This window comes from Dinoponera quadriceps, unplaced genomic scaffold (genome assembly GCF_001313825.1).
Source record: "Dinoponera quadriceps isolate SergipeBrazil2010 unplaced genomic scaffold, ASM131382v1 scaffold1742, whole genome shotgun sequence".
NCBI classification, from domain to species: Eukaryota; Metazoa; Arthropoda; class Insecta; order Hymenoptera; family Formicidae; genus Dinoponera; species Dinoponera quadriceps.
The window spans coordinates 25,494-48,968 of record NW_014555803.1 but is presented as its reverse complement, the minus strand read 5'-3'; the positions used below and the strand labels follow the sequence as shown (position 1 = coordinate 48,968).

Below are 23,475 nucleotides of genomic sequence, written 5' to 3'. Positions count from 1 at the left end.
AGGATTCGTCGGAGATCGAGGTTCTTGTCAGGCTTGGCCGTTTATGTGTAAAATACAATAATTTATATTTACGCGTAGACAATATAATCTATGCGCTGAGAAACCTATTTAGTTGAATCAACTAAATTCTTGTTCAACTATAGGCAAACCAATTTTTTGGTTGTAATAATCAAAGTTTGGTTCTCTGAACCAATAAGTGTAGACCAGTAAGTAATCTATAAACGGTTACGTAATGGCTCGTCTTCTTTTACATTTCATAAGTTTTATTTTTATATTTCGTTTCTGTTAAAAGCCCACAGGTAAATCTGAATAATAACATTTGTGTATTAATCCTTCGACCGTTTCACGAATCAGATAGGCCTGTTGTGTTTGAAAAACTATAGCGAAAAAAAATGCGTGATCTAAAAGTCCTCTCCGCTCCGAAAAATCGTTAGAAAATCGTTCTATTTATCCGTTAGACGTTATGTGAATTTGACAAGCCAATTAATGCGTGTTCGGGAGCTGTCCAAATTTGACGTAAGGTCAGTTAGACTCGTAGTGTGCGGTGGGTGTATAATTTGACGCCACAAATGAAGTTATTTTTTTTTTGTGAAAATTTATGTGTGAACGTAAGCATTATGATTACATGTATTTGTTTCTAAAAATAATAAATAATGATGTTATATTAGATGACGTATAATCTCCCAGATAATATAATGTCTAAAATCGGGATACGAGGTCTGTTCAAAAAGTATCGCGAATTTTGTGTTTTTTCAAAAATTATTTATTTATTCATGAATATCTATTTTGTCTCCTTCAAAATAATCCCCATCAGATATTATACACTTGTGCCAACGTTTTTTCCAATTCTCACAGCACTTCAAAAAATCATTTTTTATGATCTTGTTCAGCTCCGCTTCGATGCCATCTTTATCGCCTCAATCGTAGCGTAGCGTCGTCCTTTCATTTGCCTCTTCAGTTTCGGGAACAAGAAAAAGTCACAGGGGTCCAGGTCTAGGGAATACGGTGACTGCGGCATCATTAGTGTGTTGTTTTTGGCCAAAAATTCCCGCACAAGCAACGATGTGTGAACAGGGGTGTTGGTACGAATTTCGCGGCGACCCGTCTCATGCCCAAATCATTAGTAAAAATCGAATGGCACGAGCCAATCGTTTAGGTCCTTAGCAACTTCTCTAACGGTGATTCGACGATTGGCCAATACTATTTTCTTCACTTCATCAATGTTTTCGTCTGTTGTTGACGTGCTCAGGCGTCCGTCACGCTCTTCGTCGTTCACATTTTCTCCCTCTGAGAACATTTTGTACCACCGATAAACGTTGCTTCGGTCCAAGGTAGCTTCACTATATGCCACAGTTAACATTCGGAATGCGTCCGCGCACTTAATTTTGTTTTTCACACAAAATTTGATACAGACTCTTTGATCCATTTTTTGGAATAGACAAAAATCGAAGATGAGCCAAAACACGTCCAAGCAAAACAGCTGTCAAAGATAAACTGAATATTCAAAATGGCCGAACTTGTCGGCATAAGTGAGGGACATGATTACCAACATAACGTCACAAAAAAATCGAAAATTGAATATACGTAACCCGCGGAAATTCAAAATTCGCGATACTTTTTAAACAGACCTCGTATAAGACATCTGAAAGACATTATCTTAATTATCAACATATCTTTAAGACATTTTTAAGATATTTGTAAGAGGATCTGATAGACGTCTCTCAGACATTTTATGTCCCGATTTTAGACGTTATGTTGTTTGAGTTATGCGAGCACGTCCTGTAAAGGGCGTGTGTCTTGGGTAGTGTTAATGCCGGCAGTACTGCAACTTTCAAGCCTTATAACTCGGGAAGTACATGATACAAAAATATGTTATTATAGTGTTTTGAAAAGCTCTCGAGGTAAGCTACAAAAATATGCAATAAAAAAGGGGCGTTCCGTTTAAGAAATTGAAGGTGACCTTCGTGTGACCTTCAAAAGGCTATCAAAGGTCAAACCAATGTCACCATTTAATGTCCCCCTCCAAACCATACAACTTTTGTCTAAAACATTTTTTCCATTGACGCGCCATTTTCAAAATACTTGAGTGTCTAATTTAAAATGGGACATTCTGTATAACTTCATTTTTAATATTACATATCTTCATAATTAACATTAAAATCAGATACATGAACTATTTTGTTACTAATTGAACTAATTTAAATTAATTTACACTCGTAATTTGTCCTTTCTCTTTGCACTGTCCTATGTAATTTATATTTTCCATAATTTAAATTGTCTTTGTCAACAAAGCCCGTATAAATATTACGTAGACAATATGTAAATCACCCGTAGACGTAATCTTAAAATCTACGATATTTTGGTTCTTGTATTTATAATTGTCAATATTCTTCATTTATAGTATACGATGAATTCGACCCTTGAATGGGATGTCGCAAAGCATGCGACATGTTTCTTTTCTTATACGCACACACATACATATGTGGATACATTCTTTATTCTGCATGCATATATGCAACAATTTGTCACATACAACCTCTTTTACCATCGTTACGACTAACGGGATTTCATTTCGTTTTTCAGTGCGTGGCGATGAAGTTACATCCAATGTACCTCATGGTACCGGCCACGATTATGTGTTCGTTTTCATTCCGTCTACCGGTTGGAACACCGCCGAACGCGATCATAGCCATTCAGGGACACATCCCGACCAAGTGGCTTATGGTCGGAGGCTGCGCACCCTCGGTTTACGCTCTGATAATAAACGTTATTTCGTTCCCGACATGGGGCGTTTTCATCCTCGGGATCAGCGAGTTCCCCGAGTGGGCTACGGAGGGGCCGCCGATTGCGACATAAACTGCGTTCTTTGTAGGTCGGTGGGAACTGCAATTTGCGCCACTTAATATTCCGATGTTGATCAAGCAAATAATATATTACGTGTGTTTCACAAACGTTGTTTCTTAAGAATTATCATAATATTAATCGTTAATGTATTGCACTTTACAAATAAATACACTTACAACATAGGCAGAACAATATTGTGTTACAATGAGTGGTGGTATTGATGGTATACTACAGTCATACTAAAAAACAAGAACCGATGGCGAAATGAATATATAAGCCGAAATCATTTGTGCACTCTTAAATTCTGCAAATGTAAAGTATCTTTCTTATAAAATAAAATGTCTACCAAACTATCTCTCTTGTTACATGCAGGCAACATACAAAGTCTTACGACAAACATTATCTGGTTTATAGAATTATATCAACGTCTGTTACATGATTATTAATATACAGTTAATCGCAGTCCGCAGTGTTTGCACTCCCAATGTACGATGAAACTGGCTCCGTAATAAAATACACATCGAATACTTTCTCGCTTTTTACAAAGAAACTTTGCTCCTTTAATATTTTACCTGTGTATATTTGTACATATATCACACGCATACAGCGTAGAAAGGAAAATATATCTCTGAGAAAAAAAAAACATGCACTTTACTCTCTCTTATACACGGATAGGGAGGTTTGTATAGAAACACGTCTTCTTCAATTTGTAACAATCTCTACGGTTGAGAAAATTTAATATATATGACAAGTATTAATTGTGATATAAATGTAACATCCGAATCATATTCATCTCTCATTTATATCCTCACGGAGGATGGAGCAGAAATATACCTTCGAGCAGGTATAGCATATCATATTCTTCGACAGATGTTATTTCTAATAGACATGTTATTCTTTCTAAAGTATATGTAAAGTAACATATCTCCGCATAGTTCACGTGATAAGTTTACGTTATACAACTACATCACCATGTGTCCTTTCAGTTTTTTTTTTAAACAGTACCAAGTTTTAAGTGGGTGGATGAGGTTTTAGCCCAGGAGATTCACTTTTTTTCGGGCTGGCATTGATCTCCTGCTGTTCTTGTCTACGATGTCTCAACATGGTAGATAACACTCCATTGAAACTAGCAGTCTTCTTCTTAGCGCTACCCTTTGGAGTACTTTCACCTACTCTTCGAACAGGCAGCCTCGGTGATATCTCATCCATGAAATCAAAATCTGACTTTTCTTCGGCCCTGCAAAATTAACTTCATCAGTATTATCAGTATTATATAAATTCTATTGAACCTCATTGATAAATTCTCTTTAGATTTGAATAAATTGGCCATAGTTATGCAAGAAAGATCCAATCCACATGGAATACGTTTCAAGAAAAATGAAGATGGAAAGTTGATACATGATTTAAATAGCATTGACTCGCAATAAGGTAAATAATAACAACGATCATATTTTTACCATCGACGCGCAGCGCCGCAGCGGAGGCGATCATAAACGATTGGAGATTACATGTACTTCTCGATCAGTTACGACAATAATGTGGTATTGAGGTTCTTCACAATCGTTCAAGAAATCAAGCATAATCTATTTTCTTTTTTTTAAGGATTGACAAGTTTAATCTTTAAAAAAAAAACAGAAAACGCAACCAGTAAAAAATAGCACAATAGTAGAAAATAAAAATTATCTAATTAATTTTATGCATTCATAAGGTTTAGATTTTTTTGTTTTGTGTAGAAAGACATATAGATTACCCATCGTAATAAAATCTCAAAAATCATAATTATGTGGATCAAATCGTTCTTGCAATGGCCAATTAAGCACCATAAAATAGAACGCTTACTTATATTCCTGAGATCCGTGCTCTTGTTGTCGATTGTTCGAGGGTTGGGGAGAAGGTCCTCGCCTACCAGGACATTTCCATTCAAGTTCTAAAATACGATTGTTAGCATCCAAGCCTTCGATCAGTGCAAGTATGTCTTCAGCCTTTATGTTCCACTCGTGCTACACAAATAGAAAGGATGCGTACAAACTAATTAAAACATTAAACAAAATGTGATGAAATTCCAAACGTGAACTTATTACTATTTACAAATAGTAAACGTGATTAAGTAATTTTTAACGCAATTAAGTGTACTTAACAGGTGCGATGTGTCTCACCTTAGCATCTATCTCATATTTCTCATCATCAGAACATTCCACAGACCAGTCTTCTTCATTGCGTTCCATTGTTATTAAATAATATAAAATTGGTAATAAACAACACACTATAAGTTTACTCAAAACATACAGTCGAACATACGCATTGTGAGGTTACAATCCATTCGCAGTCATTTTCGGTTTACACGACTTTTTCTTACATAGAGATCCACAACTTCCCTTCCATGTCTGGTTTACACGACTCGTCTCTTCTATAACAACTTCACGATTTTTTTGCAAATTGGTATCCACAATTACAAGAGGCCCTATGTCGAATAACATCGAACGACAGCCGTTCATGACCATCGTTTAGGTTAAGTTAAATTAGCGCCTTTGGTATCGTCATGAACTCATAGGTAACATCGAACGCGACATTACCGACAGGTATTATTTATTAACACGTTCAGTGCGGGAACGTATATATACGTATATCTATGAGGGCGCCAGTGACTGCGGACGTATTATACGCAGACCCTTGTTCAGTTTTAAATTTTTACAGTGGGAATAGTAGTTGGCTTGGGACCTTTATAACTTCCACAGTATGAAAATTATGAGATAATTTACTTTTTGAATTATTCCGAAATTCAGATTTGCAAAATAATTTTTCAATTGACAAAAACGTAAATCATCATAGGCAACTACTGGAACGTATATTTACGCAGCCTACCTGACCGCCATTAAACAAGGTTGGTAGTTAGGCAGGGTTGGAACCTACCCCTGTCGCAGTGAAAGTGTTAAAATTATAAACTTGATGCAAACAAAGGCTACGTTCAGAGAAAACACTATGTACTATTATAAAACTTTTTTAAAATTACAAAAAAAAACTATTATAAAATTATCGTGAATCTGATTGACATATATCTTTGGATTCCAAGATTAAGAGCATACGTCAATCAAATTCACGAATTTTACTACAGTTGCAAAACTGCTTTCTCCGTTGAACGCAACCAAGGCTATGATAGAATACACATAAACTCTGCATAATAATTGACTGTTAAACAATTATTTGTTTCGTTAAATTATATTATATTATATAATAGAAAATTGTATTTGTATTGACATTGGATGGAAGCTTTAATTACATAAAAATACAAGAATAATACAACAATAATTGTAATAAATAATTAATTGTCAAGTAGTTATTATTACGAATAAAATCGTGAAACATATTCAAAACAAAGATCTTTCCGAGATATCGACTATAACAACATTATAATGTCGCATGACGTTAAATATATCACTGAGCATTATTCTTCCCCTTTCACCAGTAATAATAAATAGAGCAATTTCTCACGATCAATTCTTCAGAATATACAACGTGTTTATNTAACATAAATTAATTTTCTTTATATGGCTTTAGCGTTTAATAAAATATTGTATATATATATATATAAAATTGAAGAAGAAGTAAATAAATTATATATATATATATCTTAGAACTCTTAGGTCGATTAAAATATCAGACATCTTCTCTACATGCATAAATATAAGCTTTATGTAGCTTTTACGTGCCCTAAACCTCGTTATAAATTTCTTCAGATTTTCATTCTTGCTAGTTCAGGACAAATTTACTTCAAGTAGATTTTATCGCTGGAATAATTAATTCAGTCTCTCTGTTCTAAAGTAGTGATATTGATTTTTTTTCGTTTCTGTGTACAAATTTAACATCCCCCGTATAAAACCTACACACCACTCATGATAATACCACACACTATCTCATGATAATTATATTTCACCTTTCACTATCGCTATAATGTTATCATTGCTGTATTTCTAGTAGTGGTATTTTATGACACATATTTTTTGCTTGATAATCTTGTAATTCGATCAGTGTCACTGCCAATCAATTGTTCTCGCAAAAATAATTGATAATTAAGTCCTTTAGATTATGTGATTATTTTTATTATTATCATGTGTGTATTAACAAGGTTATACTAAAACCCTCAAATTTTGGTGTTGGCTTTAAAGTCAAATATCATCCATGATTAGACGAACGTATGCGTACGCACGTCTTTTTCAAGAAAAATTGAATAAAAATTATACCCTCTAGTGTTGCACATCGAACACGGTCACGGGTGAATTAGTTTAAACATGATGGGTGAGCGGGAGCAATTTTATCTTCTTCGTGCGAGGAAAAAAAATAGCCTTTGCGTATCAATTCACCGGCGCACGCCCTCGCGCAATTACGGGCATTTATCGTGACACTCGATCGAACGTCCGAGAAATACAGGAGTGATCGAAGTTACAATGTTTACACGAACGTTTTCTTTTCACGAGCAGCTCTCCTCGACGATGACGACGGCGACTACAACCATAATGTAGCAGCTTTCTCAGTAGTACGTGTTTTCTCCGATCCGTTGTAAATTACGTATTGAACATCTTGGTTAACATAATTATTTTTATCACTTTGGACAAATCCCGGACAGCATTGTTCACACTAAATTCAAGTGTTATTTTCTTCCCGCATCACGTTGGATCCCTATGCACAATACGCTTAATTTTGTCGTAAAATCGCACACTTCAATATTCGTATGTGTATATCTTTCTATTATTACGATTTTATGTAAAAGTATCTTTACATAAAAGTTTTTGGTTTTCCGACTATGTAGAAACAAAATGAAAATTTACAAAAAAAGTGACAAACTCTTGTACATATCTATATAAGAGTAACTATATAGAGTGTTTCATTGTTAAAATTATGTTTCAATATATAAAAATATTGTGTTTTAGGAAAAATGTTTAAAACAAAAGTTACAGGGTTTGGAGAAGGACATAAGTTGGTGGCCTTAACTTTGTTCTATAGTTAATAATTCAAAGTCATTTCCCATTAACTTAATTTTTTTATGGATTATATAGTTTTTTTTTTAACACAAATCGATTGTACTACTCATTCTATAAAATACTAAGATAATCAAAAAGTATTTTTTATTCTGATATTTTTCAGTACAAAATATGAAATATAAAGTATTCACTGAAATATGAAGTATAAAGTATTCACTTTTTAATAACACCACCTCAACATTTTTTTACATAATAATATAAGAGAAATCGATTATTGATATTAATCATTGCACATTGGTGCACCGATGCATTTGCAAAATATAATAAATTTTTTAAGGTTTTCCTATGTTTTCCTATGTTTCTTACAGTGATAGCTTCCACCTGTCATTCTACGTATATAAGTGTTAAGGTGATGTTATAGGAAAGTTAAATATTTTATAGAGAAATTTTATATTTTCTACTGAAAAATATCAGAATAAAAAATAAAATACCTTGAAAAGTATTCATTTTTCGTTGATCTTATCTTAGTATTTTTATATGCAGAATGAACAAATAAATAGATTTATGTTAAAAAAAAAACTATATGATTTCGTTAAAAAAAAATGGAATTGACCTTGAAATGACCTTAAATTATTAACACAAAGTTAAGGTATCACCAGCTTATGTCCCCTTCCAAACCTAATAAATTTTGTTCGAAATATTTCTTTTTAACTTAATTTTTTTAATATAATTAAGCAAATTTAAAAAATGGGACACTGTATATTAATTTTCTTTCTGTATATTTACTTTCTAACCACTTTTGAAGCCTGAGCATACATTAATTTTGATCCTTTTGCATACAAAACTAAAAATACTGCTTCGTAACATTTGAAATGCTTTGTACTTATTTTGAAAATTTCCAATTTCATTTCTAACTAAACTGTAAATAAAGTAGATGGTGCTAAGGACAATCATTTTGTATTAAGGCCGTATGCTTTCTTATAGAACAGACTGTATTTCGTAGAAATTCGGGCCATATGTTTATATGTCGTATGTTTTCTTGCTTCCGATGTCATCAAACAAGACGACTGAAACATGGGACCAGAAGACTTAAGACGAGATTGCAAATTAATCTTGCTTGGTTTATGAACAAACAGCAGTTTTACAAAAAATTTTCAAGCGAACACAATGACACCGTAGATGTCGCGTAGAAAAAGGGAAACCCCGTATTTTCGGATTAAGCGTAAAAGTGGAAGAGGTGTCCCGGGAACGTTAGGACGTGTTACGCGTAATAAAAACTGTGTTTGCTGGTGCAATCAACGATAGATGCAGATCGCGATGGATCACGATAGATTGCGGATGTAGATCGTGACACGTGTGATCGACGCGAAAGTTGGTTATTACTCATCGGATCGATCAAATGAACGCTATTAACAACAACCGCTGCATACGCCAAGTACGTACGTACGTACGTGACCCTGTACGAGTGTCGCTACGCTGCAGTTATGTGTTCGTATCGCAAAAGTGTGCATACGTGCCTCGTAAGAGCACAATAGTGTCGCGTGGTGAGCGAGTAATCGGCGAATCGTTGCAAATCATCGTAAGCGGATCACATGCGATAATCACGTTTGTGGCAGAGGTAAACACTAATGCTATTTGTTATAACAATATAATAATACATATAAAATATTTATAAAAAGAACCACAGAGAGAGAGAGAGAGAGAGAGGGAGAGAATAAAATCACTTGAGAGATAGCCGTGAAATAATTTCCGACAGTAACAATTAACAAATATTTAATTAGATAGTTTCAACTAAATGATTTGATCACAGTAATCAAATTATTTGGATACAATATATATATATATATATATATATATTAAAGTTTATATATTGTCCGAGAAGGTTTGATATTTTATAGTCGAGAAACATAGGTATGTCGATTTATTATATAATGTTAGTTTTGCTTTTACTTTTCCTTTATTTAAATGTAGCACATTGAAAGAAAAAAGTGTTATTCTATTCGTTATTAATATTTATTATATTCAAGTAATATTTATTTAATTCCGGAGAATAATCATTCCAATATTTCTTAGCAAATATTTACTTGAATATAACACTTTTTTTCCTTCTGTGTTCCCTCGCTAATAGTGTGGACTATCTTCAGAGAACAAATCTGAATATCTCTCTGCACTTCAATATATTTGTACGAAAAAAACTACAAGAATATGAAAAAATTACTGATATACAGGCAGAAAATATTATATTGAAAATTACTATAAAAATTTGTAATGCTGAAATATAAATATAAAATATACCGGAATTATTATTGAAATTACTATGTGTGTTGTAATTTTTAATAATGTATATCCATGTTATTTATGTACACATTATTAAAGATTACAACATATATAGTGCACATATAATTTTGATAATAAATCTGACATATTCCAGTATTACAAACTTTTGTATTAGATTATAAGATATATTCGTCCCGTTTTCTGCGCTTTATGACAGAACGTCCGCTTTTTCGTATCGTTACGAACTTCACGCGCGTAAATTTTATCTTTCACTTTAAAAACGACATTTCAACTTAATTTCATATAATTTCATTGTGATTAGTAAGCCATAACGTTTCTTGTAACATTTTAAATGTGTCAGTAAATCAAGAACATTTTCATTATATTCTGCTTTTTTATTAGCGAAAAGATAGAAATACGTTGCAAACTTGTAAAAAAATTTGTGCTGTATATGAAGCCGATGCTATAGATGATTCGACATGCAGAAAGTGATTCTGGAGGTTTAAAGACGGAAATTTTTATGTCAAAGATGCATCTCGCAGCCTGTCACCACAGACGTGGATAAAATTAAAATCATAAATGATAGCAACTGCCATTCGACGACACGTGAGATTGGTCAGGCACTAAATATTACTGGCACTACTGTTTCGAAATATTTACGACAGGAATGATCAAGAAGCTTGATATTTAGGTTGCATCATTAAGTTGCATCAATTGAGTGACAAAAATTTAATGGACCGAATTTCTGCTTGCAATTCGTTACTTAACCGTTACTTAAACGATGAGAACTCGGTGAAGAGAAGTGAAAACTCGTTGATAAGAAGTGAAAATTTAATGATCAGAAATGATATGATATCTTTGAAACCGCGACTGAGCACATTCATATGAACATTTAACTGTGTTAAAACTCGTTTGAGACAACTGAGAAAATTGACTGAGCAGAAACCTTCTACAAGAATTTTTATGTTCCTACAACCGAGTTTTCGTCTAGTCGATCAAGAAAAAATTCTGTCAGCCCAACGAAATTGTTTTTTTTTCATATACAGGAAAAAACTCGATTTCTACATAGTAAAAATATTATTCTACTGCTAAGAAAAATGATTACGCATTTTATTTTTCTCCTTTTAAGTAATAATTATTTTTCAACAAAATATATATATTTTTTAAATAATCTTCAAATATATTCATTCACCAATTTTAGAAAAGCTCATTATCATGTACTCCAGAGCTCAGCAAAATCTGCACACTTCGCCCAATTTTCACTATTATAAAAAATATATCAATAATAGTACCTTATGAATGACGTGGATAGCTATTTGAAAAAAGTTCATCGCGCGGCTCGCGGGCCGCGCGCGAGAGAAAACGTAAAAGAAACAGCGCTAGACGGAGCAAGCTAAAAATCGGACGAAATGTGCAGATTTTGCCGAACTCAAGAATATTATAAACTTTATTGAAGAAAAGTTAAAATCGATTCACTTAAATAAGCAAATCGAAGTGTTTGTTTTAATTTAATATTCTTGATTGAAATATACTAAATTTACTAAAATTCAGAATATATTTTGAATAAATTTATGCTTATGAGATGAACCTGTGATATATTTGCAGATATATAATCTTATAAAATATATGAAACAATTAACATTGTATGCAGTATGTATTTTTCTGTGTGCAACTGAATAAGGACCAAATGAAAACTCGGTGACGAGAAATGATATTTTTATTACCGCGGCTGAGCATATTCGCGTGAACATTCAACTGTATTAAAGCTGTATTAAAGCTCTATTAGGACAATTGTTAACTGAGCAGAAAAAATCTTTCTGTTCTTACAACTGTGAGTTTTCATCCGGTTCCCAGGCAGTAGAAAATTCAGTCACCTTCGACGGAATTGCTTTCTTCATGCACTTTTCGTCGTCGGGATAATTTTTGTTTTCCAAACACGCGGATGATTATCTTCGTGAAAGATACTTTGTGAAAGTACGAACGTATCCGAGTTTCCGAGAGAAGGAGAGTGACAGAGATCGATTGTTTCGGAATTAGTGTACAAGGAATGATGTGCGGAGTTAATATACGAGAGACGAAGCTCAGTGTCATGATTTGCAGAATTTTAACGAGCGTGGTACTCCGCAAATAGGTCCGCCGTGTTTAATTCTTTTCACCCCGGACACAATTAAAATCGATCGCGGGATAACGCCACTCTATCTGAATGTATAGACAAGCCCTCGAACATGGACGAATACGACGCGAAATCCGAGGGGCCGAGTAACAAGCTGGTAAACAGCGATCTATATCAAGCGGTGTTCCCGATCTATCATCTTAGCAAACTGTCTGGTGTATTTCCAACGAGATTTGTCAGACAGGCATCCGGCAGGTATCGAGGACAATTGAGCACTATCGACAGCATTTACAGGTAAAGATGTGACGAAAGTAATCGAAAAAAAAAGCAATCGTAAAGGAAACTCCGCGGGCACCTACGCCGCTATATGTTGAATTGAATTACGCGGAAAATGCGACAGGCTTCGCGAACTTGTATATCGTCTGAACATTCAATTTAACGTTTACCTGATAAAATTACACTCTGTCAAAATTATAAAATATCGATCGAATTACACAGTGATTAACAAATTCAGATGATCAAATCTGTAGAAGCAGATTTTCTATAATGTCTGCTATTTTATCAGCAGTTTGCCAGCAGAAATATACAGAGGAAAGATTTCTTTGGATTTAATACAATTTCTTCAATCGAAAGAAGTTTGTCTGTTGGAATAGAACAAACAAACGAATATTTGATTCAACAAACAGAGTTGTTCAGATTCCCAAAGAATAAATATCTTTACTTCAAATAACATTTTTTTTGTATTTTCATCAAAACATTACAGAGCTTGTCATAGGCAATAAATTAGTTGAAAGAAATAATATTATGTTAAGAAAATATTTAATTAATAAAAAACTTTATTATTTATTGTTTCAGTGGAACAATATTTATGCAATTTATGTAATGAAATAAATTTATTTTATTAAAAAGAGAAATTTATTCGCCTAAATAATATTGTTGATACTAAATAACACTTTTTTTTTATCAAACAACATAGTTTACTTTAATGAAACAACAACATTTTCATTAAAACAAAATGATATTTGATATTAAGTTATGTTGTTTATATTTAAAAAAAGAAACACAAGTCAAACAAACATGTGTACTAAATTCAAAAGAACTTTTTTCTCTGTGTGCAATAGGATCTGCTAACGTAATAACAGATTGGCGATAAAAATTGACAGAATCTATCGTGTTATCACCATTTAAATGTGTTTAAATGAAACATGTTGATCCTGCTCAATTTCTGTCCTTAATCTGTTGTCAAGTTATATTAGCAAGTTGTCGGCACGAACTTAATACGGACACAGATACCTGTGGATCTGCCACGATATTCTGATTGAATCTGCTGTTAATCTGCGTGTTATTAATATTTCGCTTACTAGGAAAGTGGTCCGAAATAATTCACAATCCTAAGGCTTCTGTTCCCTCGTAGCAGTCGTCTTATTTGATGACATCAGAAATAAGAAAATGCATGCCCAAAATTTTTGTAAATATTGAAATTAAAGGATATGTTCATAAAATGACACTTGTGATCGATTGAGTGCATTTATAAAATACCTCGAAAACTTTCTTTTTGCTCTAACAATTAATGAATAACCATAAAATTAACCTTCCGAGTGGCAATGTATTTTCACTACTTTCGGAGTAGCAACCAGGGTCATTCGTGTCTTCCTCGATTTTTCTCTTCTTGAACTGCTGAAAAAGATCTCCAAATCAATTTCTAAAAATTATCAGAACTTCCTTTACCTTTCCATTGAAAACCGCATAAATGTTTTGTTAATAATAAATTGTTAAATATTTTATTTTCAAATATTTTAATCATTAAATTGTTAAATATTTTATTTTCAATGATTTTAATATTTTACGTTGAGAAATGAGCACTTCTTACTTAATCCTTCTTTTTAATTTATCTTTTCTCATGATTTTATTCACGTTAATTTTACAGCTACTTATTGATTATTGGAGTTGAAAGAAAGTTTTCTGAATATTTTGCAAATGTGCTTTCAATCGATCACAAGTGTTATTTTATGGACATATTCTTTTAGTTTTAATATATTTTAAGAATTTTGGACATATGTTTTCTCACTTCTGACGTTATTAATCAAGATGGCTAAGGCAAGAAAATACCGGTGTAAAATAAACAATGACATCAGAATGACGGCAAGATAATGAGAAAATAGTTGAAAAATAAGTTTTTACAGTCATTTTCTCGTAATTTTGACATCGTTTTGGCGTCATCATTATTTTCTGTTCTACTTGGGTAGGAGTTTTAACGCTCGCAGAGAATGCGACTATTTTTTCGCCAACCTATACACTATTTAGAAATTAACGTTTACTTGATAAAATTACACTCTGTCAAAATTATAAAATATCGATCGAATCGTAGTGATTATAACGAAAGTGGTCCGAAACAATTCGCGATCGTTACACTTGTATTGTCATTTCTACAGTGATCTGTAGGAGTTATTTAACAATTACATCACGTTGAAGGGGAGAGACATCAATTAGCTTGCATGCGGCTATGATAGCAAGGAGAGGGGAAAAGTAAAGGTCAAGTGGAACGTCACATTAAGTTCTCGGTGTTTATTTTCATGCTAAGTCTAAAGAAATCTAGTAATATAATATGGATGCAGGGAAGGGGGTAATTCCACATGTCATGTAATCTTGGAAGAGGATCCAAATACTTTGTGACAAAATGCGACGAAGGGCGAGGGTGTAGAGGTGAAAAATATTCAAATTTCTCATGACGTAATTGTCGAATGGCCCCTGTAGGAATTCGAAGATCTAGAAAGTGGGCAGATTTTCAAATTTGCCAAAATCTGACATTTGATATTCTGATCTGAATTTGTGCAAATGTATCTCATTCGAATACATAAGGAGTAAAGTTAGATTAACGGATATACAGGCCTTTGTCTTATGATTAAAAATTGACCGGGCCGATTCTGTTGAAACCGAAGTAAACTGATATTCTTAAATAAAGGTAGAAAAAATATGCGCAGCGTATGCCTATTGATGTCCCTGATCGGTGCTGAGATTTGGGGCTTCTGGCGTGACCTGAGAGATGGATGGGAGTTCAGCACCCGATTGAAGTCTCAGAACGCGGTGATCGTCACCTGTAGCGATGTGCTGGGCGTGATGGGTCTCACGGCAGCCTCCGTCATCAGTTCACTTCTACAATGGAAGTACGTGATAATCGTTATCGATAAACTGGTTGATGTAAGTCTCTCACTTCAAAGTGATCATTGCTGTGACAACTGATTAATAGTGATGGGCGTTCGAGTCACTGTCGTGAGAGTTTCCACACGTACAGTCGGCGTCATGTATGCTGTAGAGAAAACATAGGCTAGAAGTCACACAGGTTAGCGATCACAAAATTTAAATCTCATTTAATAAATGAAGGAACATATTCTTCTTTATAGTGTAAATTGCTAGCATCGTGTTAGTTGAATATACGAAATGATTTATGGCTAACGTGGTGGTCTTCCTCGAGGCTCATTGACGATGCTCAAATTGCCAGAACGAAATTTTTGGAACCAATATCGAGCATTTTTTTCATTGGTGGATCCATTTCCGAAAGCTTGATTAATGTTTCTCGAAGCTTAAGCTGCACTATGATTCAATTTGTACTCATACAAAAAAAGTAGATGTAAATCGCGTTTTGTTTCCATCTGGTTTGGGAGAAATATAAAATAAAAATGGAACACAAACATGAAAAAATTTTACAAAATGAGTAAGAAGAATACCTTTAAAATTTATAAATAAAAATATCAAGCGCACGTTGTAATGAACCTTTCTCAGTCGCAGTTGAACACAGACTAACCAAAAACGCCCGTTTCATAGTTTCCAACCTAATATATAACTTTTTACCTCCAAGTTATATAGCAGCAACTGAATATGTTGACTAGGCTAACATTTTGCTGACATTTTGCTTGTGAGAATATATGACGCCGTTTGTACGAAGCGACCGTGCGAACATTCGAGTCTTTTCGAATGGTGCATTCGAAGCAATTCAAATATTTTTGTGTCGTAAATTTTAAATTGGAATTCGGCAAAATCTGCATATTTCGCCCGACTTTTAGCTCGTTCCGCCTAGCGTTACTTCCCTTATGCCTCGCGCAGCTCGTGAACGTGCGCAGGAGAAGATGTAAAGGGAATAACGCTAGACAGAGCGAGCTAAAAATCGGGCCAAGTGTGCAGATTTTGGTGAGCTCTGTTCTTAAACCCATCACTATTCACCGAGAGATCTGCGATGCATTCACCGTTTGGTTTCATCATTCACGGACTCGCCAAGTGCGACGAGAGAATGGGCATCGTCTCGCCGAGGAAGATCCAGAGATACACTATCTTGTTGACGTTGAGCAGCCTCTCGTATTCTATTCTCATCTCCTGCCTCGACATCTATACGTGGAGCCAAGTGAAGCTGGACAAGAAGATGGATGACAAAGGCCCGATCAACTACCTCCCTTTGTACTTCATGTACATAGTCATCATCATGATGGAAGTACAGTACGCAATCGCTGCATATAATGTAGGCCAAAGATTCTCCAGGCTAAACAAGAGCCTGGAGACCATCTTGAAGAGCAGCAGGATCACGAATCAATTCCGGAAGGACCTTGGATTAGGTGTGTGCTCCGTCGTCACGATGATGATATTACGTCTGTATCTTTTTCTCAAACCTTTGAATCGACGACGGCGATTTTTTTAACACAATACGGATTCTTTAGCCGGCGACCTCCGAGATCAGGGACAACTCGCTACGTACCTTCGACAAGACCTGGGAAACATTCGAATATTTCGGAAATCAAAGATCGTGGACTCCTCCGTAATGAATGGTACGGTTCGATCACATATTTAGAAACTTTGTCTCTCAACAACTGATAACAAAAAAATTATATTAGTGATATAATTAAATGATTATATAATATTCATATATCGAGAAAAATATTTAAAAAATAAAAAAAATATTTGTTCAGTGGATACTATAATAATATTGGGAGTACAAATTAGTTCGATCCGTTTTCAAAAGATAGCTCTGGCTGTTATGAATGTTTGTCATAGTGACAGCTGATTTCGGCGGTTTCAGAGAGGTTAGACATCTGTCAATAATATTCAGTTTATATCGCTTTGAGTTTCATACAAACCCCTGTTTTTTACTGTGTTGAATATGTCAAATTTTGTGTTAACTAAGCAGCATTTGCGGGAGATTTCAATTTTCTGCTTTAATTGGAAGAAAAGTGCAGCCAAAGCGCATCGAAAGTTTATGGTGACAATGCTCCAACTGATAAATCATGTAGGGAATGGTTTCTATGTTTCAAGAATGGTGATTTCAGACAAGCCTCGTTCTGGACAGCCAAAAAAATTCGTAGACAAAGAATTGGAGGCATTACTCGATGAAGATACGAGTCAAACGCAAGAAGGCCATTGGTATAAGCTATAATTGATTCGTTTGAGCCGTGCATTACGAGAAAAACGGCCGGAATACGAGCAAAAACATGACAAAGTTATTCTTCTGCATGATAACGTTCGGCCTCATGTCGCAAAAGTCATAAAAAATTATTTGGAAACGCTCAAGTGGGATATTTTACCGCACCCGCCGTATTCGCCGGACATTGGTGCTTCTTCTGATTACTGGTTGTTCCGACGGATGTAGCACGATTTGGCAGGTCACCGGTTCACTTCTTTCGCAGAAATTGAAAATTGGTTTCTAACTTGGATCGCCTCAAAAGACGAGACATTTTTTCGATATGGAATTCGAAAATTGCCTAAGAGGTGGGAAAAAGTAGTAGCCAGCGATGGACAATACTTTGATTAATCTGTTCATTCATTTTGTTCTGAAATAAATACATTTTTACCACAAAAAAACGGACCGAACTAATTTGTACTCCCAATATATATATATACTGATATTGATATTGATATATATATACTTTTGAGAAAAAATTTCTTTTAAATAAGAATTATATAATAAAATTAAATATACATTTATATAAAATTTATATAAAATTAAGTACACATTTCCTTAAATCTATAGCTTTTTATAAGAACAATTGTTTATCTTATTTAAATGAAAATAAAAGTATTTGAAGAGATTTTAGTATACATCTTATTATTATAGTATCCATTGAACAAATTTTTTTTTTTAATATATATATATATATATATTGATATAAATCCAGAGCTCAGCAAAATCTGCACTAAAGTTTATCGCGTTTTATGCGGCTTGCTGCGGGCAATATGCAGCTCGATATTTTTAACTTCGTCTGTAAAAAATTCCGAAAGTCGGACTGAATGTTGGCTCTTCATTTAATTTATTATTTTCTTCTGCTATTTTTGAATAATATAAAAGGTTGTTTCAATCATCAGTGGATTAGGCCTACTGAGGGTACCACTTAAAAAAAAAACGCATCAATAGGTAACGTGGAAAGCTACACGAAAAAAAAATTAGTTTTAAATCAAAAATAGATATTCTCATATATAAACAAGAATATCATAATCTTCTTAGGAGACCTTTAGTCTTGATTTGATTGAGTTTATATTAATGCAAGTTTTACTTGAACTCATTTCAAGATTAAAAGTCTTCTGAGAAGATTATAATATTCTTGCTTATATACGAGAATATCTATTCTTGACTTAAGACTACTTTTTTCCATGTATCGGAAACAAGTTTACGTATCGTATATTATTAAGAATAGTGCTAGGCGGAGCGAGCTAAAAATCGGGCGAAGTGTGTAGATTTTGCCGAGCTCTAGTATAAGCAAATATATTATTAGTACTCATTGAATATAAATATTTTTATATTTTTTAAGTTTTTTTTCAGAGTATGTAATTATAAGAACTAATTTGATATAAAATTAAATATAACACATTGATACATTTATAAATTTATTCAGTTATAAAAAATTAATTTGTTACAAAATGAAATATGACAGGTTGCTATAATCACGAAAGATCAATGACCAAGTTTTAATAAATGTTGCTCCAGATGGTAAAGCTTCCACGGACAATATATCCCAACTGGTGACGGTTCACGCGTCCTTGTGCGACACAGTGACGTACATAAACGCCGCTTACGGCGTGGTCATACTCGTGGTTACGATCACTTGCTTGATACACTTGATTATCACGCCGTATTTTTTGATCATGGAGGCCGACGGGAAGCGGCAGCCGCTGTTCCTCGTGGTGCAAACGATGTGGTGCATCTTTCACATCTGGAGGCTGCTCATCTTCGTGCAGCCCACGTATGCCGCCACGACCGAGGTGTCAGGCGCAATCGAGCTGATTCAATTTCGATATATATACAGGGCGACCATCGGGATTGTCTAATGTAAACGGTTATATTTCCCCCTCTTCGAATTCAGTGGTCATTTAATTAATTAAATTCCGGTATTTGAGATCTATTCAATTTCATATTTGAACCGTTATATAAGCCGGTTCATCAATGTCAGAATGAATGCTCTAAGCATCGAAGAAAGAGTCTCTTATCGAGTGCTTCTGCAGTAGAGGCGAAAACTATATTGAGGTGTATCGTGGATACACCTACTACGTACTAAATATGGATCTGAAAAAGTTTCAAGCAGAACTCTACTCAGAACCCAGCAAACGCCAAGTTGCAATTACATAACTATTAGTTATAATTTCCTATTCAACAATATAACTGTTATATAACGCGCGTGTCAAAGTTTTATATATATATATATATATATATATATATGTAACTGTAACTTGGTGTTTGCTGAAAAGCCATGCTTCCTCTCTAGAATCGCGCCATAACATAATCTAACCTACATATTATGTTGGTGGTCTGAGATCATATTTCTTTTTCGATATTTTTCCGCAGGATTACTGATAATTTTAATAACATATGACACTTTAATCGTAGACAAAAATTTATCCGGCCCATCTTATACATACGTTACGGGCGAAATGATTGATGAAGTCAGAACGTATTGATGAAATCAGAATGTATTTCGAAAAAAATCCGAATTCTTCGATTCCTCGAAAGCTGTTCAGGTCATGGATATGAAGAAACTCTCAGAAAGATTTTGAAAAACGTCATTCATAGAAACTGCACCCATAAAAACGAGGATTAGCAGAGAAATTTTATTTTATGCAGGATGGCGCGACCCCACACCGTACTCGCAACTCGTTTGAATCGATACATAAAGTGTATGGCAACAGGATGATTGGGTTAAGATATCCGAAATTTGTTCACGGAAGTCTAGAATAGTTTTTTACTCACCCGATTTGAATCGTGCGATTTTTTCCTCTGGAAATACCCCAAAGACAAATGTTATGCTGTACAGTCTCGAAACACTGAAGAGTCGATAGATAATTTTTGGAAAATGTGCTCGCAGCATTCCTATAATCATGTTGGACAATATATTTGAAAGTTTTCGAAAACAGTTGTAATTCTGTGCAGATTCCGATTCCGGACAACATTTTGAAAACACATCCCATTAGTTCATGCGCGTAAGCATATTTTTGCCCCTTTTTGAATAATGTGTATTTAAATTAACCCTTTGCACTCGAGGGCTCCAAAGCGGAACCATTTAAAATTTGTCTTCAAACTCGAGGGCTTCGCTATGGAGACAATGCAAATAACTTTCAGTTCATAACATAAGGACAAAGACAAATCGTAAAAACTATTGTGTATAGGATATTCCGCTCTTGCTATTTGCATTTGAGTATTGAAGAGTTTGAAAACAAATTTTAAATGGCTCCGCTCCGGAGCCCTCGGGTGCAAAGGGTTAATAAAATATTATGTATTTGTTTCATACTTATAATAACAAAATTTGACAAGTCTTTTCTGCAAAATGGCGTTTCATTCATTCATTTTGTTCGGCCTACTTATTGCAAAGTAATGACCATTTACTCCAGACACAATCCCAATGGTCACCCTGTATGAATGATAACTCACTGAACAATAATTCACATGCTAAATTATATTTTAGGGAAAGAGGACAGCGGTTTTAGTGAGTCAGTTGCTGTCTGCGAACCATGACAAAGAGATCAGGATGCAACTGGAGATCTTCTCGCTTCAACTGCTTCATCGCCCTTTAGAGTTTTCAGCGTGTGGACTTTTCACCCTGGATCGAGGCCTCGTGACTTCGGTGAGAGTGCTTGATCGTCTTCCCGTGACAATATTTAGACAAATGAATCAGCGGAAAGTTAACATCACGATTTTCACTGCAGATCGCCGGCGCTGTTACGACGTACCTCGTGATACTGATACAGTTCCAAAAGGACGACGACAATAAAGGCAATTTCGACAGCATTCTGAAGAACGCCACGCTGATATTGAAGAACGCATCATTTTACAATATTACCGCGGGGAAAATGGGTCCGAATTAGAATGCGACGTTCCACATTCTCGATCGTTTCTCTCGATGGTTTTCGCGAGCCTGTAATAAAAGTTTTTAAGAGTTCGTCGCATGCATCGTTTATTTATTTGTGAAATATTCATGACGGAAAAGCTGAATCGAGTCTCTCACGCTTCGATGACCTGCAATATCAAGTTATATCTCGCGCTTCAACGGATCAAAGCGATAAAATCGATATAGAGAGATACATAAAATGTTTTAATTCTTTCGAACCAATTCTTGTACCAAGTGTGAAAATTAATGTCTTAGCCATGAGCGTAGCCGGAATTTCAATCGAGGGGAAGGGGGAGGGCAAAAATTTATCTTCACACAAAGCTTATTAAGCATATTAAAGCTAGTTTTCGCGAATCTTCAATGAACTTCCTTAATCTTTTTGCTTCCAGCTTTTTTCTTTTGGCGAGCACCTTTTTTCTGTATATACTTAGTATACAAGTCTATCGAGGTAATTTTCTGATATTGTTGATTAGATTCTCATCCTTTGTATTAGAGGTTTCGATTAATTTTAAGGGTTTTTGGCTCAAGAACGCATTTATTAAAAAAAAAAATGATACATTGTACTTCAATCAAAATATTTCTCATTGCTTGTTACAACCTTTCCCCATCTTTCTGGCAATAAGTAGATTCCACGGTGGAAAAAATACTTATCTTTAGAAGCAATCCATTCATCGATTAATTTTTTATTTCTTCAAAGTTTCAAAAGTATGTACTATATAAGCGCGTAATATTCCTATGAAGAATATGAATATTATTCACTATTAAAATAATATTCCTATAATATCTTAAGAATGTTATATAATATGTTTTAACATTATAGGAATGTTCTATTGATGTTATATGTNTATGAAACGTATTTTTTCATAAAATTATTCTTTATTTATATAATAAAACAACTGGTATTGCAATACATTTAAAATAAAAAACAACAATTATATATTTTACATATGTACATAGAGTTGAATATTTAAAAAATATATAATATTACAATAATATTAAATAATATTATTCTTTAAATATTATTAGAAGTGGACATGTAATCATCTATTAATGTTCCAGAAATATTATTTAATATTAAATAATATTACTAGAATATTATGTCTAATATTCTAAGAATATTCAAATATTATTTAATATTAAATAATATTACGCGTTTATAGGGTACTTTGAAGCGCATGTTGCATCGATCGGAACAAATAATAATCAGATGCTGCAATTGTCTGCGCATGAAATTGCCAGTGCAGGCAATGCCTGTAGAATACGCGAGGTGGAATGAGACTTCCTATCCAAGTTCCAATAACTTATCTTTCACGGATTTAACCCTTTTAGTGCCGGGAGCCGATATATCGGCTCCTGCTACACCGGCGAGAAGTGCCAGAGTCGATATATCGGCCCGCACCTTGTAGCGCTTTATTATTCGCGTTGCGAGAGATTTCTATCAAAATAAATTTAAAATACGTTATAAATAGTCTAATTTCATTACGAGAGAATTAAAATAAATAATTTTTAAATATTGCTTTTCGTTTGGTTTTTATGAGCCTTTTACCAAATCCTAGTAAAATCGGCCGGTTATCTTCGCATAAGCACCTCTTTTTCGCCCGGCACTAAAAGGGTTAATGACATGTGGCCTGGCTTTGTTGTGAAAAGGAATCACCTTACATCTTTTATTTGCGATGGGAGATCATAAGTTATCCAATGCTTGCTTTAATTTGTATAATTGTTATGAATAACGATCAGCTGTAACTGTTTCATTTGGTTTTAGTAACTCGTAATACATAATACCTTTATAATCCTACCAAATATAGAACATAATCTTGTTATCATGAATATTGCATTTTAGCGTCGATTAACGGTTGTCCCGGATTCACCCAGGATTTTTTCCGTTTAGCATTATCATAATATATTCATT

The 23,475-nt window shown here is 34.2% G+C and overlaps 3 protein-coding genes across 4 annotated transcripts in view; 2 read left to right on the top strand and 1 right to left on the bottom strand.

Annotated features, from left to right (window-relative positions):
- LOC106745433 overlaps window positions 1-3,358 on the top strand; it is a 28,629-nt gene extending 25,271 nt beyond the window's left edge. Inside the window, 1 exon segment of the mRNA XM_014621026.1 lies at window positions 2,584-3,358. Coding sequence (XP_014476512.1) covers window positions 2,584-2,856 — 273 coding nt within the window. The 3' untranslated portion in view covers window positions 2,857-3,358.
- On the bottom strand, window positions 2,947-5,358 carry LOC106745438 (PAXIP1-associated glutamate-rich protein 1). 2 transcript variants are annotated; one of them, XM_014621042.1, is made up of 4 exons: window positions 5,143-5,358; window positions 5,001-5,053; window positions 4,684-4,844; window positions 2,947-4,081 (listed from the first exon to the last, which is right to left on the bottom strand). In XM_014621042.1, the coding sequence occupies exons 1-4, from the start codon at window positions 5,162-5,164 to the stop codon at window positions 3,856-3,858; spliced, it is 462 nt and encodes a 153-aa protein (XP_014476528.1). In that variant the 5' UTR covers window positions 5,165-5,358; the 3' UTR covers window positions 2,947-3,855. The 2 variants fall into 2 exon arrangements, with proteins under 2 accessions (XP_014476528.1, XP_014476529.1); XM_014621043.1 differs by having other exon boundaries at window positions 5,001-5,358.
- A 4,000-nt stretch (window positions 5,359-9,358) lies between these two features.
- LOC106745439 (gustatory receptor for sugar taste 43a-like) lies at window positions 9,359-22,116 on the top strand. Its single transcript, XM_014621044.1, has 8 exons — window positions 9,359-9,438; window positions 12,309-12,504; window positions 15,192-15,408; window positions 16,484-16,814; window positions 16,917-17,024; window positions 19,175-19,449; window positions 21,144-21,302; window positions 21,385-22,116. The coding sequence occupies exons 2-8, from the start codon at window positions 12,323-12,325 to the stop codon at window positions 21,541-21,543; spliced, it is 1,431 nt and encodes a 476-aa protein (XP_014476530.1). The 5' UTR covers window positions 9,359-9,438; window positions 12,309-12,322; the 3' UTR covers window positions 21,544-22,116.
- The last annotated feature ends 1,359 nt before the right edge of the window (window positions 22,117-23,475 follow it).